Source organism: Littorina saxatilis, linkage group LG5 (genome assembly GCF_037325665.1).
Source record: "Littorina saxatilis isolate snail1 linkage group LG5, US_GU_Lsax_2.0, whole genome shotgun sequence".
NCBI classification, from domain to species: Eukaryota; Metazoa; Mollusca; class Gastropoda; order Littorinimorpha; family Littorinidae; genus Littorina; species Littorina saxatilis.
In genome coordinates, this window is record NC_090249.1 from 8,518,164 (window position 1) to 8,543,292 (window position 25,129).

General features: G+C 43.2%; 1 protein-coding gene across 1 annotated transcript; it reads left to right on the forward strand.

Annotated features, from left to right (window-relative positions):
* Positions 1–19,509: 19,509 nt before the first annotated feature.
* LOC138965990 (uncharacterized protein F54H12.2-like) lies at positions 19,510–22,040 on the forward strand. Its single transcript, XM_070338074.1, has 2 exons — positions 19,510–19,655; positions 20,594–22,040. The coding sequence occupies exons 1-2, from the start codon at positions 19,510–19,512 to the stop codon at positions 22,038–22,040; spliced, it is 1,593 nt and encodes a 530-aa protein (XP_070194175.1).
* The last annotated feature ends 3,089 nt before the right edge of the window (positions 22,041–25,129 follow it).

Genomic DNA, 25,129 nt, shown 5'->3' on the forward strand with positions numbered 1-25,129 from the left:
CTAGTTTGTAGATCGTGTTTTAACTCACCTGAGTAATCGGAACAAAAATTAACGTTGAGGTTATTTCGGATGTTTTTGAAGCTAGGCCTTTGCAACTTCTCACACTTCTAGGGTTTAATAATCTTCTGACTTGACCCAAGTTTTATTGACCCTCGTCGAGTTTTGGGATCGCAGCGGGGTCTTGGTCGAATCATAAAAACTTAACATTGACGAACCTCTCAGGCGTTTTTGAAGCTAGACCTTTGAAACTTTTAACGCTTCGATAGTTTGATAATCTGCCGACATGACACTAGTTCGGTTAACCCCTGTCAAATATTGGGGTCACATCGAGGTTATGTTCATACCCACTTTAAAGATGCAGGACCTTAGTCACAGCATTGAGAGCAACGATTTGTCTTTTTGTCGCATATTACAATATAAACAGCCAAGAGCTTCCCACAACTATACATCACAGATGCCTACACATACCTTTAGTGTTGCCAGCCAAACAAAACTGCATGCGGTTTGTCAGTTCGCATCTCCCGCCAAATAGTAATTAATATTTTCCGTGAACACGTTCTGCTGGGGCTCATATCAAGGATATCTGCCCTATGACAAAATGGAACCACATACCATCTTTTACAATTTTCTTACGTCATCACACACAATGTCTTGACGTAAGGTACGCAAAACAGAAAAAGATATCCCTCTCCCCGAGACTAATAGTTCACGTGCGGGATTTGATATGGGCGTGGTCGAGAGCGACTAATATGCCCAGCGGCAGTCCAAAAGTATTTCGTAAAATATTTGCAGTGTTTGACTCCTTGCATGAAGGTCAGTAATACTTGGCATTTTTTCGAACAGTTAGTTTCTTGAGGAATGCCTAAAAGCCCTAGTATAGGGGCTCCGTGCACCTTGAGTTGACATATCCAGTAACTTTAAGTTGAGTTTTTTTCTCCGGAATTTTGGGAGCAAAACCTCCTAACTGTAGGGGAAGGGCTCCTAATATGGACCACTTTTTGTTTCATGCTGATAACTAGCTTGTTTTCTTGCGTAGAAGTTTCATTTGTGTTTGGTAGTCCTTCTCTATTAATAGGTTAACCGTTGGACCGAATTAGAGGGAAATAGCTTTGATAGACATTCAGCAAAAATTAAATACAGGAAAATTCACAAATGGTCCATATTAGGAGCCTGGGCGATTTTGCTATTATTTTTTGTTTGCAGTAGAAACTCGGGGTCAACACTGCTAAAATGTAACAAATACGGTCTTAACTGTCACATATAGCCATTTTTGTGTGATAAAAGCTTTGGCTGTTGACAGAAACGAGTTCGTTTTAGGCGGCAAATTTAGAGTGAACGCTGCCAAAAGTGAAAAAAAGAGAAAATGCCTAACGGTTTTGAGGTTTGTGTTTCTGCAACTGTTTTGACATGTGCAACTTATCCAGAGAGGGTGAATACAGCGAATGAAATTGTTTTGAGCGCTCTAGCGCCGTTAGTTTGTCAGAACAGGAGGTGGTCCATATTAGGAGCCGGTCCATATTAGGAGCCTTTCCCCTAGGTGTTGATAATCAGCTGACATTACCAAAATTTGGCTTGTTTTAGTCACAGTTCAGAGTCACAGCATGAACATGTTTGCTGGAGAATAATTATCCGAGCGAAGCTGGAGGTATCCCACGAACGCTACACTGCAATCAACTTGAGAAATGTTCATGCGGAGAGGGTGAATACAGCGAATGAAATTGTTTTGAGCGCTCTAGCGCCGTTAGTTTGTCAGAACAGGAGGTGGTCCATATTAGGAGCCGGTCCATATTAGGAGCCTTTCCCCTAGGTGTTGATAATCAGCTGACATTACCAAAATTTGGCTTGTTTTAGTCACAGTTCAGAGTCACAGCATGAACATGTTTGCTGGAGAATAATTATCCGAGCGAAGCTGGAGGTATCCCACGAACGCTACACTGCAATCAACTTGAGAAATGTTCATATCCAGAGAGGGTGAATACAGCGAATGAAATTGTTTTGACAGTCTATCTGTCTCTCTCCTTGAGTAATAAAGTTCGTTCGTTCGTTCGTTCGTTTGTTCGTTCGTTCGTTTGTTCGTTCGTTCGTTCTCTATCTCTTTCTCTCGCTATGTCTCTCTGTGACTCACCCCAAGTCTCTCAGTCTCTCGCTCTGCTTAAGTGTCTGTTTGTCTATCTGTCTCTCTCCATGAGTAATAAAGTTTGTTCGTTCGTTCGTTCTCTATCTCTTTCTCTCGCAATGTCTCTCTCTCTCGATCTTAGGCGCTCTCTTGTCTTTCTCTGTCTCTCTCTGTCTGTCTCTGTCTGTCTGTCTGTGTGTCTCTCTGTCTGTGTCTCTGTGTCTCTCTCTGTCTCTCACTGTGTATCGGTCTGTGTGTGTGTGTGTGTGTGTGTGTGTGTGTGTGTGTGTGTGTGTGTGTGTGTGTGTGTCTCTCTCTCTCTCTCTCTCTGTCTTTGTGTCTGTCTGTCTGTCTGTCTGTCTCTCTCTCTGTCTCTCTGTCTCTCTCAGTCGGTGTCTCTATGTCTGTTTCTCTGTGTGTCTCTCTCTTTGTCTCGCTGTCTCTCAGTCTGTCTCTGTAGTCTCTCTCTGTCTCTCTCTGTCTCTCTCTCTCTCTGCGATACATAACAAGGAAGCCGCGCTGTCGGCTGGTCACACATGCCGGGAAAGTAGCGTGGGTGATTGTCATCTTATTCTTCATCATTTTCTGATTCCAAAAACATATAAATATGTTATATTTGGATTAAAAACAAGCTCTGAAAATTAAAAATATATAAATTATGATCAAAATAAAATTTTCGAAATCAATTTAAAAACACTTTCATCTTATTCCTTGTCGGTTCCTGATTCCAAAAACATATAGATATGATATGTTTGGATTAAAATCACGCTCAGAAAGTTAAAACGAAGAGAGGTACAGAAAAGCGTGCTATCCTTCTCAGCGCAACTACTACCCCGCTCTTCTCGTCAATTTCACTGCCTTTGCCACAAGCGGTGGACTGACGATAAAAATTGCAGTGCGTTCAGTTTCATTCTGTGAGTTCGACAGCTTGACTAAATGTTGTATTTTCGCCTTACGCGACTTGTTTTGTTTTGTTTTTAACAGGGTTTTTTTCATATACCTTGCATATGTTTACTTCTCAAGTTCTTTTTTTAACAATTATATGTTACATTTTTAACTGCGATTGTCAAATCAGCCTGGACTGTCGATTTCATCCAGGCTTTCTCACACTCACAGAATGACAGAAAGTGGCATTTGTTTTGGTGGCCACCCTGTATAATGCATGTGAAGTAAGGTCCCTTATGTCGTTAGTAACTTTTGTTTTCTACCATGTTGTAGAGTTGCGACATTCTTCAAAGTACGTGTAAATGAATTTTAGAGAACGATCGAGCTGAAGACGAATTCCTTTGCTTCTAAAGGTTCCCCGTCTGTACAATCGCAGCATCATTGTAAACTATCATGAAATGGCGAAGGGTAAGCAACGGCGGAATTGTATGTTCTGTTTCAAGGAACTGGAAGCTTGGGTTGGATTATTGCGCCAAAGAGAGACATATCTTACCGCAGTAACAAACGTTTTAGTCATATTGAATTGAGCAATTTTAACTTGATTAGGTATGCGTTCCTTATCACACAAAAACTCCACCAAAACAACACAGTAGTTCCATGCATGGTAAATCTTGATAAAGTTTCTAATACGCGGTGTACCGGTGATGTACATGTCTTGCCTACACGCACTGGGAATTGAACCTATGTAATTACTAAGTTAAAACGGACTTTAAAATGTATATTAAGGGGTACTTACACTCTATTGTCTAAAAAAACTAAAAACATTTCGATTTTCCTCAGTCATTCCAGGTAGGATTGATATGTAGAGGTTACATGCCGAGTCTCAGTGATTATTAAAAATAATGGTCGAAGTTGGCGGATCATGAAAAATGCGAGCTTCAGCGAGCTTTTTCATGACCGCGAACTGAGACCATTATTTTTAATAATCACTGAGACGAGGTGTGTAACCTCTTTATTCCTCCTTTCTTCAGTTATTCAAAGAAAGCAGGAGTTTTTGTGCGAAAGTTTGATCGAATCCGAATCACTCAACCAGTCAACCTGCGCAGGCGATCGATTAATGCGCGGTTGTATAGTTCCGTGCAAATCATTCCATTCTGTTAACACTTCTTGTCAGTTTCCCTGTTTTAGACTAAAATCAAGTACACAGATATGCTGTTATTCTGCTGTGGCGGTAAAGGCAGATATTGTGTGTTCTGTTTATGTTTTAGTATCGTTTCGGATAATGTTCTTTCGTCAAATGGGACTAGCAGACGAACTTTTGCACCCGTGTTCCAACGTTAATTACTGTATGAAGTTCAGTTTTCTGGGGAAAATAGTGTATGAAACCGCTTTATGTTGTTTAAATTGATGAGATGTGTGCATTTGGTTGCGTTTGATCTGTTTATAAAATGAAATATTGTTGAAAACTGACCGTCGGATTGCAGTCAGTGTTGTCGAAGAAACTGCGTTAAAAGAAGGGGAACTACTCTTGTCGGCAAGAGTATGAGTTACTTGCCTTGGGAATCTGCTTGTGATGAACGGTGTGTGCACGGCAGATCTAGATTCAGAAAACAACCTAACTCATGGATTTTATATGGAGATTCATGTGTTCAGGCCTGTAGTTGTTAATTTAAATGCGGTATGTTTGTATTGTTTGCTCCAGAGATGTATATTTCGTACGTATAGAGCGTTCGGAACTTTTCAGTCGCAAAAGTAGTACCAAAACAGAACAGCTTCTCAACCCATTGCACTATCGAGGATTCAGGCTGTTGCTGGCTCGTTATTTGTTTGGTTGCTGGGTCATTATCGAAAAATAACTAGCTCTACAAGTTTACAGAGGTAAAGAAGCATGAATGTCCCAGCAGCCACCATCCTCTGGGTTATGGACTACCTGACAAACAGGCCACAGTATGTTAGGGTGGGGGGGCAATCAGTTTCAGACACAATCTGCACAAACACAGGGGCACCACAAGGCACAGTACTCTCACCTTTTCTTTTTTCTCTCTACACAGCAGATTTCAGAAGTTCTAGTGACTCCTGCCCCATAACCAAGTTTGCTGACGACACTGGACTGACCGGACTGCTGACTGTTGACGACGACTCTGACTACAGGCAGGAGGTAGATAGGTTTGTGGGGTGGTGTGAAAACAACTATTTAGAGCTTAATGTGGGGAAGACAAAGGAAATGATAATGGACAACAGGAGGGGGGAACATGTACACAGGGAGATAGTGATCAAGGGGGAGGTCGTAGAGAAGGTAGAGCAGTATAAGTATTTGGGGGTGATTATAGACAATAAGTTGACATGGAAACCAAACTCTGATGCCCTTGTGAAGAAACTCCACTCTCGCCTGTACTTTTTGAGAAAACTCAGGTCTTTTAACATCAGACAAGAAATCCTTCAGATGTTTTACACTTCAACGTGCAATAGTGTGTTGTACTTTGGCTCCGTGTGTTGGGGTGGCAACATCAACAAGCAAGACAGGGATAGATTAGATAAATTCATCAGGAAAGCAAGTGGGGTGGTTGGGAGGAAGCAGGACAATTTCACATCAACACATGAACGACGACTGACTGACAAGGTACAGAAGATTTTGGCTGACGACTCGCACCCACTCAGACCGGAATTTGACAGTAGACGGACAGACAGGAGCAACAGATTCAGACAACCAACCGCAAGATCCACACGCTACAGAAATTCGTTCATTCCATCTGCAATTCACATCTTCAATTCTCAGGTGGGGCGGTAGATGCTGGTGTTGTCGCTCTGATGCACGGGGTCAGTGTTCTGTATTGTTTCAGTATTGTTGATTTTGTTTTGCATTCTACTCTCTTAATCTTAGACAATATGTGATAACCGGCAAGGTGCTGACTTTCTTTTGTGCATTGTTGATGGTGAATGCATGTTAATTTATTTTTAATATACTTTCTTATGTGATAACCAATGTGCTATATTTTCTCAGGACAAAGAACAAATGTTTATTTTGAATGTTTTATGTATGTTATTATTACGGACACAAACGCTCAGCAATGTAATTTCTCTTTTAGAGATTAATAAAGTTATTGTATTGTATTGTACTGTATTGGCATCTGCCTGGCACCACCGTTCGTACCCTGGCACCGGTCTGGCACCACTATTTTTACACTGGCATCACCACTCCTACCATGAGAGCGGTCTGGCACCACCATTCTTGGCACCACCATTCTCACCCTGGCACCGGTCTGGCACCACCATTCTCACCCTGGCACCGGTTTGGCACCACCATTCCTAGCCTGGCACCGGTCTGGCGGTACGATTCTTACCCTGGCACCACCATTCCTACTGGCACCACCATTCTTACCCTGGCACCACCATTCCTACTGGCACCACCATTCTTACCCTGGCACCACCATTCCTACCATAACATCGATCTGGCACCACCATTCTCACCCTCGCACCGGATTTGCAGCACAGTCGGGACAGATACGTACACAAACACACACAACAGTATTGGTGGGAGTGGGATTTGAACCCACGACTTCGGAGTTAACAGTGTTTGAATACTGTAGCTCTTATCGCCGCGGCCACTCTGCTCGCTTGAAAGGTTGAGGCAAATTTAGCAAATGCTATTTGTAAAAAAAAGTCTGATTAATCGATTTCTATAACACGCCTTTTTGTTTGTTTCGGCTTTCTTTCTTACCTATTTGCTGTTATTGATTTTCTTCAATGTGTGTTTCTCAGTACGGTTCTCTTCCAATTTCCTTTCAAGTGTTTATTTCATAAAGTGGATAAGTTGTTATGCGGGATGGGAGTGACCTTTGAGTCAGTCAATTCATGCGTGATATTCCAGTGCTCAGCCTTTTCTAAAATCAACGTTTTGTTGGCAAGCATTGTGCTTAACAGGCAGTGCCCATAAATATCGTTAGCTCTGCTAGATAGATCGCCATTTGACCTGTATTACCACTTCCATGCAACTCAACTATTAATGTTAATATCCAGAAGAGACACACAGTTCCGGAGGTTTTTTTTCAGCGGAAGCAGAATCAATTTTACTCTCTAGACAGGTTTTAAAAAAAAACACCAAAAAAACATCCGTTTGGACACGGGTGCAAAAGGCCGTCTGCCACAGTCAATGCGACGAAAGAAAATTTCCTTAGCGATATCATAACATGAACAGAACACACAATATCTGCCTTTATCGCCACAGCAGAATAACAACATAACTGTGTACTTGATTTTAGTCCAAAACAGGGAAACTGACATGAAGTGTTAATAGAATTGAATGATTTTCACGGAACCGTATACAACCGCGCATTAATAACTCGCCTGTGCAGGTAGACTGGTTGAGTGATTAGGACTTTTTCGATCAAACCTAAGCACGGAACACCTTTTTTCGTGAAAAAAAATCGTACAAAGGAGGAACCTTCATAGTTAAACCACGCAAAAATCGGATCTGAAGTCTATATACGAGACGTACGTCCAGTAAAATTGCGCATCGTTACGGGTATTTTTTTTAGATGCTAAGCAATCTTCCGGAAAATGTTATAAAACGTGTCACAGGTTTAAAGGTTTACATCCAAAAAAATCAAGACTGTGCAAGCATACAGATAAATAAATGTTACAAATACTGCCAAATCGTCATTCAAATACAATCACCAGATTACGTTTCCTTGTCCTGTAAACACGATTACATTTTTCGGGAGGATCGCAGTGCGACAGCCATGTCCAGTCATCCGTGACCGCAGCATGTTTTGATAGTCATTCAGCGATAACCGCTAACAGCAAACAGCCTAAACGTTCCATGTTTTTTTCATGTGTTTACATGGCTAGCAAATTTCCGTCAGTGGTCATATTGAAATGAAACTTTGGCAGTTCTTGTAACAATTATTTGTCTGTATGCATGCAAAGTCATGAATGTTTGGGATGTACATTCACAAACCTGTGACGAGTTTAAAAACATTTTCCGGAAGAGTGCATAACATCTGAGAACAAACCTGAAGTGATCCACAATTTCACTCAGGGTAAGTCTCGTATGTAGACTTCCGATCCTGAAAGTTTCGAATCAATTGATGGAGGCATTACTGAAATACAGCGCTTTTTGTCATGGTACCCCTCAAAATGGACGCAAAATCCTCTCGTTTTCTACTGCTCTTGCGTTTCCCACCTGCATCAGTAGAAATGACATAACACAAGAGATACGCAAGATAGCAAAACAAAACAACCTGTTCTGGATAGATAAATGATTTTTCTTTCTTCTCGTTTGTCAAAATTGCCAAGCTCTACATATTCTGAATTTTTGTCGATTTTTTAATTGGTACCTGACGTTATTGTCAGGTCGATTGTGGGGTACCCTTACTTCGGCGGCGGTCACGTGACACTTATAGCAGCAATCTTTGATTCGAAAAGTGTGCCAGGTAGCCAAGTGAAAGGCCTTTAATGGCGCATAAAGTTTTAATAAAATGACACGGGAATGAATGTTTTAGTTGGGGTACGAAAATGGGTGCAGTAATTTGTTTGCTTAGTTTATTTTGATTTTCTTTAAGTGCAAGTTCTGTCATAGTCCTCTGATGCGCGCGCTCGTGTGCGTTTGCAGAAACTGTGTGAGTGTGAGTATGTGGTAGTGTGTTTGTGTTTGTGTGTGTGTGTGTGTGTGTATGTGTGTGTGTGTGTGTGTGTGTGTGTTAGTGTTAGTGTTAGTGTATGTGTGTGTGTGTGTGTGTGTGTGTGTGTGTGTGTGTGTGTGTGTGTTCGGGAAGGTGAACGGACGCTTCAGCGTTCTTGTTTTTGAGTGTTTTGAGGATGAGGCGGTGGTGGGAAGGGGGTCGGGGGTGCAAGTTTGTATATATATGTTGGACAAGAGGAATACCCGGCTTCGCCGGGGTGAATCGCGAGACAGAGACAGCCAGCGTGGCGGTTCACCACAATCACCTTTGAAGGCGAAGTCCTGTCAAACGGGATTGAGAATTTTAGAGCTTATTTCTAAGCCCTATATTATCTGTTATGGCTTCTCAAATGCCAGAACATACAGACAGACGAAAGTCGCCAGACCCCATCACAAACAGAACTCTACAATCCACATGTGTTGCCTCCACACACACACACACACACACACACACACACACATAGACACAGACACAGAAGCCGTATATATCTATGTACTAGATGATTACCCGCTTCGCCGGGAAGAAGTAGAGCCGAATACCAGGCTGCGCCTGGGACCCAAGCCGGCGCACGAAGGAAAGGAGATAAACTCGCAAAACACTGGAGACCTTCTAAAAATAGTAACGTGCAGTGACCTTCTAAAAATAGTAACGTAGTAACGGGAATATGGATTGACGCCACACGGAGGAAGGGAGATAATCGCGGCTGAAAACACTGGAGAAGATAAGGAAGAGTTACTGGTAGTGGATCCCGACAACAACAACAACAAAAACAACAAAAATCGGTTCAGCGCGCACAGCGCTGCGCGCTGAGAGCACGTGTTGAAATATCTCATCGATGAGGTTGTGTCCGGGGTGTAGCTGAATACGGTGTCCAAATTTGAAAAAGATCCACCGAGAACTTTGGCCGTGCATCGCGAACAGACAGACAGACAGACAGACAGACAGACAGACAGACAGACAGACACTAGTCGTATATATATATATATAGATATTTTCCGTGAGAATGAGAATGAGGTCAAGACTGATTTTCTCGATAGCTCAGTGGATACTTTATTGAAATTATTATGTTCGTTGTATACGATATTGGTTGAAATTAGTAAAAATTAATGAAAGCAGATTACTCTTTAAAGCATACAGAATGTTGTACAAATAAGACTGCAAGGGACAAGTAACCTGGGTATCAAGCATTCGCGAATGCTTGTGCAAAGGAGGGTTGTATGTTCTTATCTGTCAGACACTGCACCTCTCTCAGCTCTTTCAAACAACAGTTGAAAACTTTCTTTTTCACACAATACTACACCAACCCGCCCTAATGTCTTTTTCATTCCGTTTCTGTACGTACTCCTCTCCCACAAACTTGGCATGATTGTTGAAAGTGTTCGCTGGGTATGTGTGTATATATAGTGTGTATAGCATAATTATATGAATATTGTGTGAACAGTACATGTGGTGATTTTTGTCCGTATGGTTAACTGTTTTTTGCAGGGTGTACATTTATGTTCTATTCTGTATATGTTCTTTTGTAAAGTGCCTAGAGCCATAGGTTAGGCACTAAAAATGTCAAGTTATTATTAGTAGTAGTATTATTCTGGGACAATCAGGGTGTCGCTAATAAGAATTCTTTTTTGCAATGTTTTGAACAGAGGATTCTTGATTGCCGGTGGCAGGACTGGGATGACCATATACAAACAAGTGAATTGTGTCGAACCTTACTTGTTGTTAAATATGCATAAGTCTATTCGGCGTGCCCTTGTTAAATTTAGATGTGGTTTATCTGAGATCGCTGTCCATTCACAAAAGATATTAATTAAATAATTTGAATGGTATGAATTGTCTTCACTTGAAAATGTAACCCATTTCCTACTTCCCTGCACTTGCAGATCTGAGAGAATTGTATATTGGAGACATTCCTGTAGTTTTAAGATGGTCTTATTAGTATCTTCCAGTAATATAAGTTTTAAGTTTTAAGGAATCTCGCCAAATATTTGTATAAATCATTTCGGAGACTGAATTTGATGTTAGATTAGAGAATGCATATATTATGTATCCATATTGTACTGTTGTATTGTTATTTATCTGATGTTGTAGGATCCGTCACGTTTGATGTTCTGTGAGTAGTAGGGAAGAGGTATGCCTCATCCCCCGGCGCAGCCGCGCAGCCGTATTTTGATAGAAGGTGATAGGTTAAGGTGCCTGTGTTTAAGTAGTGATAAGGAGATATTGCGCATAAACGGTTTATTGCGTTTTATATTTTGTCATGTGATTTCATGTGCCTGTACCTGTTGCTCGGTACTAATGACCACTCCAGCTGGGGTAAGCACCAATAAAATTCAGTAATTGACCCTCCCTCTGTGTTTTCACGGGCTTGGGACCGTTTTGACAAGGTATGTCAAAGCCACATTGGGGGTTTTTGGGATTAAACAATACGAGCATTATTTACAGAAGCAAAACATGTCTTATCAAATTTATTTACAAAAACGACAAAGTTGTTTGGCATTGGAATGTTAACCATATCACAGGCGGCGGTATCACAGTCAAAAAAAGAAAGAGACCCATTAGAGGGGTATCACAGTCAAAAAAGAAAGAGACCCGTTAGACGGGTGTAGGCAGGGTTGAAACCCCATCAGAAGCGATCACACGCTTGATGTAGAAAAACGAGAGTGACTTTCTGGTTTGGGAATAGGTGAACATAGACTTTCCGTCTGTCTTGAAACCAGTGTTTGTACCACCACCACTTTCTTGCGTTAGAAGCACCTGTTGGTAAGACTCTTTTGTCAGTTTGTTTTGGTTTTTGTTCAAACCTTTTGAACTAAATTTACTTCCACTGTCCCCCTCACAAAAGTAGGTTTTAGAACACAGACCAATAAACGCATTTCCTTGGTATTCGGTTTTAAAGAGACCGGGTGTTCGTTTGTCATAGTGGACACGCGCTGTACAGGCCTGACAGAGAGTCGGGTCCCATGGGGCGTTAGCTAAACGGGTGTTTTGGAAGGCTGCCTCGTGTTGGTCACAGGCTTGTGCAGGGAACCATTGGTTATACACTTGGTAAAACTGCTCTCGTAGTTCAGGACGAACTACCTCTTCTAACGTTGAAGCGCTAAGCGCCATGTATAGAGAATCTGTATCCATTTCCAAAAGCTGGTAGTCGGCTCTGGACACAAACTTATCTAGAAAATCAAAATGAAACTCCAACATGCGTAGTTTAGCGTACTGGTAAACAAAGTAACCAATCTGAGAGGGAAGTGACCAGTTGATTTTTTTTTTAGCCATCTCTACTTCAGTGACAGAATCTGTTACTTCTGTTAGTTTTTGAAAACGACCATTGTTGATCAGTTTTGAGGCCTCATCAGACAAAACGTAATGAATATCACGATGGTTGGCCACGTTAGTTAAGGTTTTCCCGTAGGCTGAGTTACCGAGCAGTTTGAAAGTTTCAGCTAAGATAGCTTTTGATGGGTCTTGGTCCCCTGCTCGTCTTGCGTTTGAAACGCTGTCACCAAACTGACGGAAACAGGTTTTGGGTTGATACTCCACGATCAGCGTGATGTTTTTAACAACCAACCCGTGCTGCACGTACCAAAACAAGAGGGGTGTGGCTAGCAGAATTTGTTCACCGTGGTAACTCCCAACAAGTGTGCGGCGTGGTTGAGATAAGAGCTTGTGTTTTTCAGCGTAGTCTTTCATAAAATCCCCGATCTGTTCTCGGCTGACAGACTCATTTTTGAAAATAGGCTGCATTTCACTGAAATGTTCTTTTAGATGATCAGGTACATAAATATCACACTGTACCAACCCGAACAAAGTTTTGTTTTGCACCGCGTCTAAGACAGTTTGATCTGTGATGGTAGAAGGATGCCGGAAGGGTTTAAGTGTCGGAAAACGACCTTGTAGAAAAGTCTGAATGGAGGTGTTTTGTTTTTTGTCTGCGTGCCATTCACACTCCCATTTTTCGACGACAGTCACACCCACTTCCTCACGTAGGTATTTGGTGATGTTGGTTGTATGTTCTCTGAGTTCAACTAGTGTTTTTCCGGTGACAGGGTTAGACGTTTTACCGGCGGTCACAGAACAGTCATGCCCGTGGAACAAACATCCGTGAAACTGATAGCAAATTTGATTTGTGGCATCCCAACCATCAACTCTAATCTTTTTTCGACCAAGGGCCTTCTCTTTCGCGTTAAACTTATGTTGGAGATGGATCTGTTTTGATGCCATGACCCACTCCAACCATTCCCGAGCTAGCTGACCGTAGGGATCTGTTTTTTCCGCTTTAAAAGCGTTTTCTTTTCTACGAATGACAGGGTGCTCTGTGGGCATGTCTTGCATGAGTGCAGCTAAATACAGCGCATTTGCATCAAATCCCTGAACAGACTGTACCGGTTTGTCCTGATTACCACGAATGTATGTTTTGTCTTTTTCGTGGTATCTGTGAAAGACAATAGACGGACCCCCGACAATGTTCTTTCGCAAAAGTGCGTGAACGTCTTTTTGTTTTTCGTTAAAAAGTGAAAAGTAGGTATCTGAAGACAACGTGTCAAACAGATACTTCAGTGTCACACCGGGGACAGAAATACCGTCTTTCAGCAAATCAACTCGCAGACTAGCGTACATACTAATCTGATGCTGCAAAGCAACCAGAAACGGCCCTGTGTCTAGGTTGTTGTACCACACCAAAAAATCCTTCAAAGTCATCATTTTGTTTTCAGTCCACACACGCTGACAAAAAGCGTACTCTGTATCAGAAATATTTGAGTTTTTGAGCTTACTAAAAAAAGCTGCATGGGGTGGGAGTTCTCTTTCATCTAGTGTACTTAGACTAGTGACGTATTCATAGCAGAAAAAACCCTTTTGCTCTTCGACACCGAACGCCTTGAGGTACTTGGAATAACTAAAACCTGGCGCAAGAAAATTGTTGATGTCGAGAAACCGAAGTTTGTCTGTACAAAGACACATATACTGGTTGTTTCGTTTAACAACAAACTTGAAAGGGGGTCTTTTAGGGGCCTTCTTTTTTCCCTCTGTTTTGACTTCTTTGTCTTCTTCTTCTTCTTCTTCTTCTTCTTCTTCTTCTTCTTCTTCACCCACGGTATCAAAACCATCTGGTTCAAAAACAGGGTCTGTTTGACTGTCGTCTTTTGGAAGATCGTTATGGGCTGTTTTGTCTTTGACAAACTTTTCAATGAGAAAAGGTTTGATCACATTCAGATCGTAGCGGGAAGAATTGAAACCTACGACAGGCAGTTCTTGTAAATACTCATATAATTTCTGTCTGAGTCTTTCTACGGGGATGTTGAGGTTATCTGTTTCTTGTTGTTGTGTCTCTTCGATCTCAGTCAACTGGTCAAACACATCTTTAAATTCTTCACAAAGAAGAGCGCAGGAGGCCTCGGAGATACGTTCTAGGTAGTTAACCATGTTGTTCACTAGTTCTTGAGGGTCACCTTTACTCACAAAACAGGTTGGTTCTGTGAAATGGGGAACATTACTGCATACAGAAACAGAAAGAGGAATATGTTTTGCTGTATACTGTGTACAGTTTGACTCAGCTGATTTTGTCTGTGGCAAGTTATCTGTGTCAAAAAACACCTCAAAATCAAAAGTCGCTCTGTAGGGAAAAACAAAATCTGTGGCTACCTGAACACCGTGGTTTTGTAACTGTTGAAAAATGTTTTGGGGTGGTGAGTAAACCCCGCCTTTCAACGTTTCTTTTGAACCCTCACCCTGACAAGTCTGTTCATGTCGATTCATTTTAAACAAAGACGACCAGAGTTTCCCGCATTTGGAACAAGCCAAAGCATGACCGAGTTTATCAATGTCTAAAATGTACATGAAATGGTCTTTGTAACGCAAGAGGCGCATAACGCCAGAATGTTTGTAAGCGCTACGACGCAGAGGAACAAGACAGACGGGTGTTTGGCTCTCATCAAACTCAAACACATCTATGTTCACCTTAAACTCAGATTCAATCGACTCAAGTTGAAACAAAGTGACCCCCGGAAAGTGGACAGGGGGGAAATGTCCGGCCCACTGTTTGAACAAGGTTTTTGTGGGTTTTTGCAAAGAATGAAGCGAGGCTCCTTTGTACAAAGCAAGACAGCGAAAGAGACACAGACCATCAGTATAAGGAAAATGATGATGCTCATCTTTTTGGAGTTTGTGCAAGAACGGTGTGTTTGTGATGTAGTCAGGTAGACTACCACAGGCACATCCGATAGGAAAGTCAGACAAAGGCGTGACATAGAAACTGGAAGACATGATGCTGTGAACAGAATACCGAGAGTTTGGGCGTTCGAGTCTAACTTGTTCTAGAATGTCACGGTCACTGATTTCATCGAGAAAAGAAAGAAAGTCCTGCTTTGAGTTGATCAGGCGCGGTCGTTGTAAGACAGAGTGGTTATTGACTGAGGCATGAAAGAAAGACAAGTCACCCGACTCTTTGTTTTTGAGAAGAAAAGAGTGAGAAAAATTGATTTTGAAGCGCTTGTTTTGTTCATGGAACAGATCAAGAAGCGACTCGTCCCAATCAGGGAAATCAGAACAAGGGTTCCAGAGAATGGTATAGGTTGACTGAAGTTTACCAGGTCGCTTATGTGTTTTAACAGAATTCCAATGCTTTTCGTACATTTGTCTTTCTTCAGAAGGTAACTTTTTGATTTTTTCTTTTTCTAGTGCTCGTTTGTTTAATCCCTTTTTGGGGGAAGGGGCTTCCTGTGAAGACGAACTTTTTCTTTTGGACCCAGCGACTGTTGGTACTGGTGGTGGAGGTGTCCGACTCGCAACATCTTGGCAGTTTTTGGTTTTTTCATGCCGAGCAAGGTCGTATTTTCTGCTGAACGACTTGCCGCACATAGCACAGAGAAAAGGTCTGGCTTTGTTATGGACTTCGTTAACATGAGCGTTAAGGTTTTTGGTCTGTGTAAAAACCTGTCCACAGTGCGGGCATTGGTTACGCTGTAATAAAAAAAAGAACTATGTCTGAGCTACAAAAAAAAACAATATAAAAAAACATCTCACATAAAAACATTTATTTTTCTAAAAAGCTATGTCTGAGAAAAAAGTAACACTCTACCTTTATTTTTTTATCTTTACAAAAACAAAATCAACTTACCAAAACTGTTGAGGCTGGTTGTGGAGTTGAGTCAGCATCACTGCTGCTGCTGCTGTTGGTCGCCATAGTTGTTTTTGTTCACCACCACCCACTTGTAAAGTCGAAGAGCCACTCAAGAGTTAGCCCCAGAAGAAGTTTATTTATACCCCTCTTTGCCCGCATCACCGCCGTATTCTAACTACGCGTTTCTATTTTTAGGTGCTGACCAATCAACAAGTTCTAACATGTTTAGGTCTTGCGTCTCTGTGGTGCAATAACTCAGGCGTAAGCACCCAATGACCCCCCGCTGGAGGTTTACCGGAGAGGGGGCTCCGCGAAGCGCAGGGATACCGTTTAATTTCCTTACTCTGACACAACCCCCTGACAGGGCACCAAACTACATAGCTATTAAAGAGAGGGCTCCGCGAAGCGCAGAGAAAGTGTGAATGTGTGTGTGTGTGTGTGTGTGTGTGTATGTGTGTGTGTGTGTGTGTGTGTGTGTGTGTGTGTGTGTGTGTGTGTGTGTGTGTGTGTGTGTGAGTTAGTTTTGAATATAAAATTTAAAGTAGATGTTTGGTTTTTTTAAATTAATAAATAAAGATAAGGATAGGATCTTAGTTTAGTATGTGAAAATGGATCCAAGGTGGAAACATCCTTTTACCTGTGTGATTGCCGGTCCCACAGGGAGTGGGAAGACTCATTTTGTCAAACAATATTTGAATCACTTACAAGATATGATGACACCCCCTCCAGAGGAATTGATTTGGTGTTATGGGGCGTGGCAGTCTGGTTACAATGAGATGAGACATGTGACGTTTGTGGAGGGTTTACCCGACGTGGAACAGTGGACAGGGGTCAAAAGGCGACTGGTCATCATTGATGATTTGATGAGTGAGACAAACGACAAGGTCACACAACTATTCACCAAAGAAAGTCATCATCGGAATCTGAGTGTAATGTATATTGTACAGAACCTGTTCGGAAAAAACAAAGAGCAGAGGACGATCAGTTTGAACAGTCACTACCTGGTGGTGTTTAAAAACCCACGGGATGTTTCACAGATCAACCATCTGGCCAAGCAGATGTACCCTGGGAAGCTAAAGTATGTCCAAGAGGCATTTAAAAATGCGACTTCTATGCCTCACGGTTATTTGCTGTTTGACTTGCGACAAGAGACACCCGATCATCTTCGTCTGAGGACAAAACTTTTCCCACCAGAGCACCCTGTAGTGTACCTTCAAAAATAACCATGTCTGCACGCCTGAAGAGAAATGTACCCATGTTGCGATTGTTGTGTGGGGCTAAGCCTGCCGTGATTAAGGCCGTATTGAAAGGAGCTTCTCCAGATTTGATCCATGCGTTGTGCGAGTGCTCCCTGAACATCTTAAAAGGCCATGTGCAGCTGACGCCCGCACAGAAGAAACGGTTGTCTCGACACAAACAGAACCTACGGGTCTTAGCCAAAAAAACAACATCTGTCAAACATCGAAAGCAAATCCTACAGAAAGGCGGTTTTCTTCAGGCTCTTTTGAATCCTGTGCTAGGCATTGTATCTGGTTTGCTCGGGAACCTGGGTCTCTGATACGATGGACCATACCAAAAAGATGATTTTGATTGAGCCACGTGTGTTGGCTTCTTTGCGGGACTCTGCAGGTGGACCTCCAGTACCTGATGCCACCTCACAAAGTTTGAAGGACATGGATCAAGTGATGCGGGGTATTTTAGACAAGAAGGATGTGGACAAACATGAAAAAGCAGACTCCTACCAACAAGTCTTGTGGCGGTTTCTTAAGCGTGTTGAAGAATATAAAAACAAACCTCTTGGAAGAGTGGAGATAGCACAACCCTCAAAACAACCTTTGACAGAACTAAATGAGGTCGAGAAACCTCAGGACCTATCTAGGGTAGAAAAACGAGTGTTGGAGAGTGTCCCAAAAACCTTGAAGAAGAAGGCTCAGTTGCTTTTGGATATAACCAAGGACAGTTCTGACATCAAGTGGAATGAACAAGGACAGCTCGTGTACCAGGGACAGACAGTAGCAGGAACCAACATGGCTGATCTGGTGAATGATGCTCTTCGTTACCGTAAAAATGCACCTGATCCTCAAGGGTGGGAAGTGTTTGCAAGAGGTTTAAAAGCGGTTAATATCCCTCGTGAACTCATTGGTCACACAGGGCGATGGGAGTGGATGCACAGCGAGGGGGGTGATAGAGGAAGACCATCCACCAGGACAAAAAGAAGAAGAAGAAGAATTGTGAGTCCTTCCTCAGCATCTCCTTCTGCAGAAAGAGTATCATTTCCTTCTCCAGCGCCCAAGAAGAAGACGTGGCTATCTTATTCTTGAGCAGAATGCCAGTGAAAAAGAAAAAAGTCGCTGAGAAGCTGCGACGTCGATATTATGGAAGTCAACTCCCTGGAAGTTTGGGTGGAGTGGAGGCTTTGAGAAGAACCACCAGACAAGAACAAAAACAAGTTGAAAAGTGGTTGACATTTCAAGACACCTATACACTACACAAACCTGTGCGGCGAAAGTTTACTCGTCGTCGTATCATCGTGGGTGGCATAGATCATCAGTGGCAAGCAGATTTGATTGATGTTAGAGCGCTGAGAAAAGACAATGACGGGTTTACCTACCTACTCACATGTATTGATGTGCTGAGCAAACACGCGTGGGTGGTGCCTTTGAAGGACAAAACAGGGGCCTCTCTGGTGACAGCCTTCAAAAGCATTTTTGTCCGAGGTCGTCAACCCCTGAGACTACAAACAGATAAGGGTAGCGAATTTAAAAACAAGGTGTTCCAGGATTTTTTGGACAAAACAAAGGTACACTTTTTTGTGACAGAAAATGATGACATTAAAGCCTCAATGGCGGAGCGCTTCAACCGTACCTTGAAAGACAAACTGTGGAGGTATTTCACCAGAACAAGTTCAGTGAGGTATGTGGAAGTCTTGGCTAAGCTGGTGCGTGGTTACAATCATTCCTACCACCGCAGTATTAAGAAAGCTCCTGCTGACGTAACCATCGCTAATCAGGAGGAAGTGTGGCAACGGTTGTATGGTGGTCCAACTCTCTCCAAACCACCTAAACTGAATATAGGAGACCGTGTGCGAATCAACAAGACGAGAAGAGTCTTTAAAAAAGGTTATATACCTTCTTGGACAGAGGAACTCTTTACCATCAGTCAAGTCAAGACAACCACACCCGTGACCTATGTGCTGAAAGATGATCACGGAGAAGAACTGTTGGGGACTTTTTATGAACAGGAACTGCAGAAAGTGGGGGAGAAAGAAATATACCGCATTGAAGCTGTTTTGGAACAACGCCCTGGAAAAGGCAAACAGAAAGAGTATTTAGTCAAATGGTTCGGCTATGACCCGTCATTCAATTCTTGGATTCCACAGACGGCACTGACCCCCTACACGGACTAGCTTCAGTGGTTCTGATGGAGAAAACTCAGAAGATTAATACGCCTCTGGATGAACCAGACAGTGTTGTTAAGCGACCAAGAACATCCAAGCTGTGGCGTGTATTTGGACATCGTGTCCCTCGGAGCGAGATTGTCTTCCTTTGTCAGATGATCCTTATTTATGTGGTGATTGGAGTGTCTCTGCTCAATCTGACAACCGGTCGCGGACCGGATAACTTGTGGGTGGCCCTACTGGGAAGTTGTCTCGGCTACGTGCTTCCTAATCCTTCCATTGATCCACCCTTGGTACAGTAACAACGTCTTCACTCATCATGTTCTACCTGACACTCCCCAGCAACAGCTCCTTGCAGCACTACCCTGACAACAACGCGAGTCACTACTACACAAAACTACCTCAAACAATTGACCTGGGCACCGACTACGAGTGTGGGTTGGCTGAGATTCAGTTTAACAACTCGTATGTAAATGTGGAAAAAGACACGTGTCAGTTTCGAATTTGTGTCCCATTAGGTGTTGTTATTTCTTGTGATACTCTAGTTTTACCAGAGGGGTTGTATGATTCACCTGCTTTTTTTATAGACTCACTAAACCAGCTCTTGGTTGATGTAAGTCTTACGCACTATGTAAGGTTTTATTACACCAAAGCAGCAAAAAAAGTCCGTGTTAAATTACTCAAAAATATCTCGCTGTGGATGAGCCCTGAGTTGATGAGAATTTTGAAAACAGATGTCACCCAACAAAGCATCATAGGCCCTGGTCACTTTGACGGTAAGGCTATGATGGACTTACATCAAGATTTTCACGCAATATACGTGTACTGCGATTTGGTGCGCGAAAGAGTGGTCGGAGACACATTAGTCCCATTGTTGCGGACGGTGCCGATTAAAAAGAAGACTGAAGAAGTCGTTCATCATATGTTTGAAAAACCCCATTACATGCCACTGACTCGTTGTCAGTTCAACACGGTGGAAATGCTTTTAACAACGGACACGGGAAAACCTATCGCATTTGAGCAAGGGAAGACGGTCGTGACGCTTCATTTTCGTCGTAGACGCACCGACCATTTGTAGAAGATGGTTCGTCTAACCCCTTTCCAGGGCAGTGGAAAACTCTATGAAGATTATTACTGCAGCCAGGTCGGCCACGGTCTCCCCGTGTTTGTAGGAGGAAGAAACTACAGAGGTCATGGTATTGGCAATCTCTTAGGGGGTATTGGTCGAGTCCTTGTGCCTCTTTTGAGAAGTGGTGGAAAAGCTCTGCTGAAAGAGGGGGCTAGGACAGGTATGCAGGTGGCTCAGGATGTGCTGTCTGGGCGTAGTGTTAAGTCGTCACTACAGCAGAGAGCTAGCAATGCAGGGAAGCGATTGTTTCACCAAGCCGTGGGTCGAGTGACAGGCACAACAGCCGCGCCGCCTGGAGAACCTGCAAGGAAACGTATAAAATCATCTACACCACACCGCCAAGGTCAGACTGGGAGGCAGAAGAAGAAGAGAAGGAGGGCGACAGCAGCCGATATTTTTGGATAAGCATCATGGCCCTTGCCCACCCTCAGTCATGTGAAAGTGTACATACTGGATTGGATTTGTTTTCTGTACCCCCAACACAGACAGCTGTGCAGGAGGGAATGTTTGTAGAGTATCATCCTCTGGCTACTCTGGCCCCAGGAGCCCCTATTGAGTTTACCATCAGTGGTGCTACATCCGAGTACCTGGATCTAAGCAACACGTATCTCCATGTGCGAGCTAAAATCACCAAAGCAGACGGAACAAACTTGGAGGCTGACTCCCCTGTGGCTCCTGTCAACTACTGGTTGCACAGCCTGTTTTCCCAGGTGGATATCAGTCTCAATGATACCTTGGTGACCAATTCAGAGAACACCTACCCCTACCGTGCCTACATTGAAGCCACCCTCAACTATGGACGAGAAGCCAAGAAAAGTCACCTCACCAGTGCCATGTATTACCGAGATAGCTCCAACCACCTGGATGATACAGAAGGGGATGACAACTGGGGTTTGAAGGTACGGCGTGAGCAAACCATGCGGAGCAGAGAGGCAGACATGATGGGGCGACTTCATGCTGACATCATGCACCAGGAACGCTACATGATGAACGGTGTGGACGTGAAGATCAGACTCATTCCTTCCAAGAACATCTTCCACCTGATGTCTCCTGACCCCTTTCAGGGTTTCCGCAGTGTCATCACACATGCCTCCCTGTTTGTTCGCAAAGTCAAGTTGAACCCTGCTGTGAGCCTCGCTCACGCCAAAGCGCTGGAAAAAGGTACGGCCAAGTATCCTTTGAAAAGGGTCGTTGTGAAGACTTTCTCCATTCCCACAGGCAACCACAGTGCTGTGCAGGACAACTTGTTTCTGAGTCAGACACCCAACCGCCTGGTGATTGGCTTGGTGGACAGCGCTGCTTTCAACGGTCAAGCCTCACGTAATCCCTACCACTTCAAGACACAAGGATTGTCCTTTCTCAGCCTGTACCTAGACGGAAAACAGATCCCCGGCAAACCCCTGACACCGAACTTTGAACAACACCAGTATGTGAGGTCATTCTTCAGTCTCATGACGTCTACGGGTGTCGCCAACAAAGATGCGGGATCTTACATGGAGTTGCGTGATTTTGAGTTGGGGTATGCTATCTACAGTTTTGACCTGAGTCCCAGTCTTCTGGATGGAGATCAGTTTGAACTGGTGAAAAGCGGTGCCCTGCGTCTGGAGCTGAAGTTCAACCAAGCCCTTCCAGCACCTGTGATGGTGATTGTGTATGGTGAAATGGACAGCATGATCGAGATTGATCGCTCTCGCCAGGTCCTGACTGATTTTGCACTATGAACAGCAAAGACATTAGCCGAGTGTTGGGGAGAGACATTCATACCCGACGTGTGTTTCGAGGTGTGTTTCCCAGAGACAGACTCCCACGACAGGTGAATACGCGACGCCCAAGCGCTTTTGTCATCAATACAGATCGCAGTACAGGACCGGGAGAACACTGGGTGTGTGTCTGGTTTGATGGACTGGGACAAGCGGAATATTTTGATAGTTTTGGTTTACCACCCGTGCACCCCGCCATTGAAAACTTTATGCTGAAACACAGTTCAGCCCACGTGTACAACCCACGTCTTTTGCAAGACTTGACGAGTTCAGCCTGTGGCTTGTATGTATTGTACTATGTTTTGATGAAAAGCCGCGGAGCCAGTTTATTTCGAACGCTTCGTGTGTTTTCTCCCAACAGACTTTGGAGTAATGATCGAAGAGTATGGTTTTTGGTCCAACAGCTAAGAAGAAACTGAGGTCGCGTGCATCGTCTTTTGTTTAGGTCTGTAAACTGTTTTATTCCTTTTATTGGGTGTGTCTTGTGTGTGTGTATGTGTCTATATAAGAAGAAGGGGCGGAATCATCACCACCACTTTCATCTCGTACCCACCAAAGTAGAGAGAGGGTTAGAAGAGTGCTAGTAAGAAAAGAGAGGTACACAAAACAAAAAAAGTCATGCTGGAGACGGCCAGTCCCTCTTTAGAGCAGATGTTGGAAGAATTGGAGGCTGGTATTCTCAAAGTTAAAGATCACCTGCGAAACAGTTTGTTCTTGATGTTTGTTAGTGAGTTAAAACGCGATGTTTGCAAACGCCTTGAAGAAAAAAAGAGAGAAGAAAAAGACTATTCAACACGGTGGACTGTTGACGCCATTAGAACCGTCGCAGATAAAATCTGGGAACACCTAAATCGAGACAAAATTCTTAGTCGTTGGAATGTAGCATTACCCAAGACACATCCAGACGGGGTCTCCTGGTGGTGTTTGCGAGTTGTTGTGTGGAAGTGGACAGAAACGACAGCGTTTCGAAAAAGGGTTATCACTCATGTGACTGAACAACTGCTCTGTGAGTGATGCAACAGAGTGAAAAACGACATAGCATCCCACGTGACCTTAGGCTAACCCAGTGTGGACCCGTTGAAACCAGAATAATCAAGATGTACATGAACCACGAGTGTGTATATAAGACAGGACGGATGTAAAAAGACCACTACAGAGGATTTTTGCGGAGTCGATCATGCCTTCAGGGACCATGAAACAGCCACCACAGCCGGCTACACGCTACCCGCTAGGTGGAACCCTTTTTGCCTCAGTAAAAACGTGGAGAGGGGCTGTAAAAATCCATATTCGCCACTATGCTGTTCCCACCCGCACCAAAGGTGGGCGTGTTGTCCCCACCCAAAGAGGAGTCACCCTGGACTTGAAAAAGTTTCAGAAACTGCTTAGAGTGCAGAAAAAACTCAAAGAAGACTTCCACCAACAGGTATCTTCTCTGTCACCCACAGAGGAGAAGCAGGAGAAAAAACATCCGAAAAATCACACAGAGTGTCCGCCGTCAGACTACTACTGTTCAACACCATCAACCACAGCCACGGCTTCGACACAAAGCGAGGAATACCCTCAGCAGCTACAGCGACCCCTGTATTCCACATGTCCAGCTTACTGTCCTGTCACAACCGTAAATCCTCTTCCTGTGACACCAAGAAGTGGTTATGAAGTTGACAACTAACCCGGGGACCACCTCGTTCCTTTAAATTGACAATCATGATTTGGATTTTTTTTTTAATGTATGTGTATGCAAAATGTTAATTTTTTTTAATATTTTTAATATTCAAAAGACTGCTGTCACTTTTATAATAAAATGATCATATTGGAAAAGTTAATAACTATGTGTCTGTATAACTCTTGAATGCTACCGTGAGCAGTTTTATGTATTGTTTTGTTACTCTTTACGTCTGACTTTTTTACCTTCTTGTTTGGAAGTACTTGTGTAAACGCGCGCGCATGTGTGTGTGTGTGTGTGTGTGTGTGCGTGTGTGTGTATGTGTGTGTGTGTGTGTGTGTGTGTGTGTGTGTGTGTGATCGGAGGTGTGTGTGATCGGAGGTGTGTGTGTGTGTGTTTGCACTTACATTTTATTCCCACCACACATATAACCCTACCTCTTACATAGTCTATCAACAACAAAATTAAAAAAATTAAACACCGCAACAACGAAGAAAATAAATATCAAAAACAAAATAATACCTATCTTATCTGGTGTACCTATCAAAACCTTGTATGTAGAACAACCGTTTCTATTTTTAGTGCTGACCAATCAACAAGGTCTAACATGTTTAGGTCTTGCATCTCTGTGGTGCAATGCTCAGACGTGATCAGTCTCTAACCTAACATTATGTATGACTGACTGTAGAACAACTCGTGTTCGGTGTAAAATGTACCTCCGATGTTTATAACACCCACATAAAAAACAACAATCTGAGTCTACTTGTTAAAACTTTTGTTATATGTGTACATCAGCTCCCATCCCTCTCATCAGTCGAGCTAACTTCCACACCCACCCCACACCATTTGTCTAGCACTAATCTAAGCATTAAACCCTAATCAACCCTCGGGGTAGGCAAACCACCTCCTATTAAACTTCTCTAACCGCTGGCCACCTCTGGTGGTTTTATCGGCGAAGGGGCTCCGCAAAGAGTAGGGATACCATTTTTATTACCTTATCCTGACACCTCCCCTGACAGGGCACCAAACTACATAGCTATTAAAGAGAGAGGGCTCCGCGAAGCGCGGAGAAAATGGGAGGGGATTACTGTCAATAGAAAGGAGGCGGCTCAGTAACCCAGCCGCGTTAAGCACCAATAAAAAAAGGCCGGGGGGCAGTAATCCTGTCATTACCCCAGCTGGAGTGGTCATTAGTACCGAGCAACAGGTACAGGCACATGAAATCACATGACAAAATATAAAACGCAATAAACCGTTTATGCGCAATATCTCCTTATCACTACTTAAACACAGGCACCTTAACCTATCACCTTCTATCAAAATACGGCTGCGCGGCTGCGCGCTGCGCCGGGGGATGAGGCATACCTTTTCCTTACTACTTCTGTGT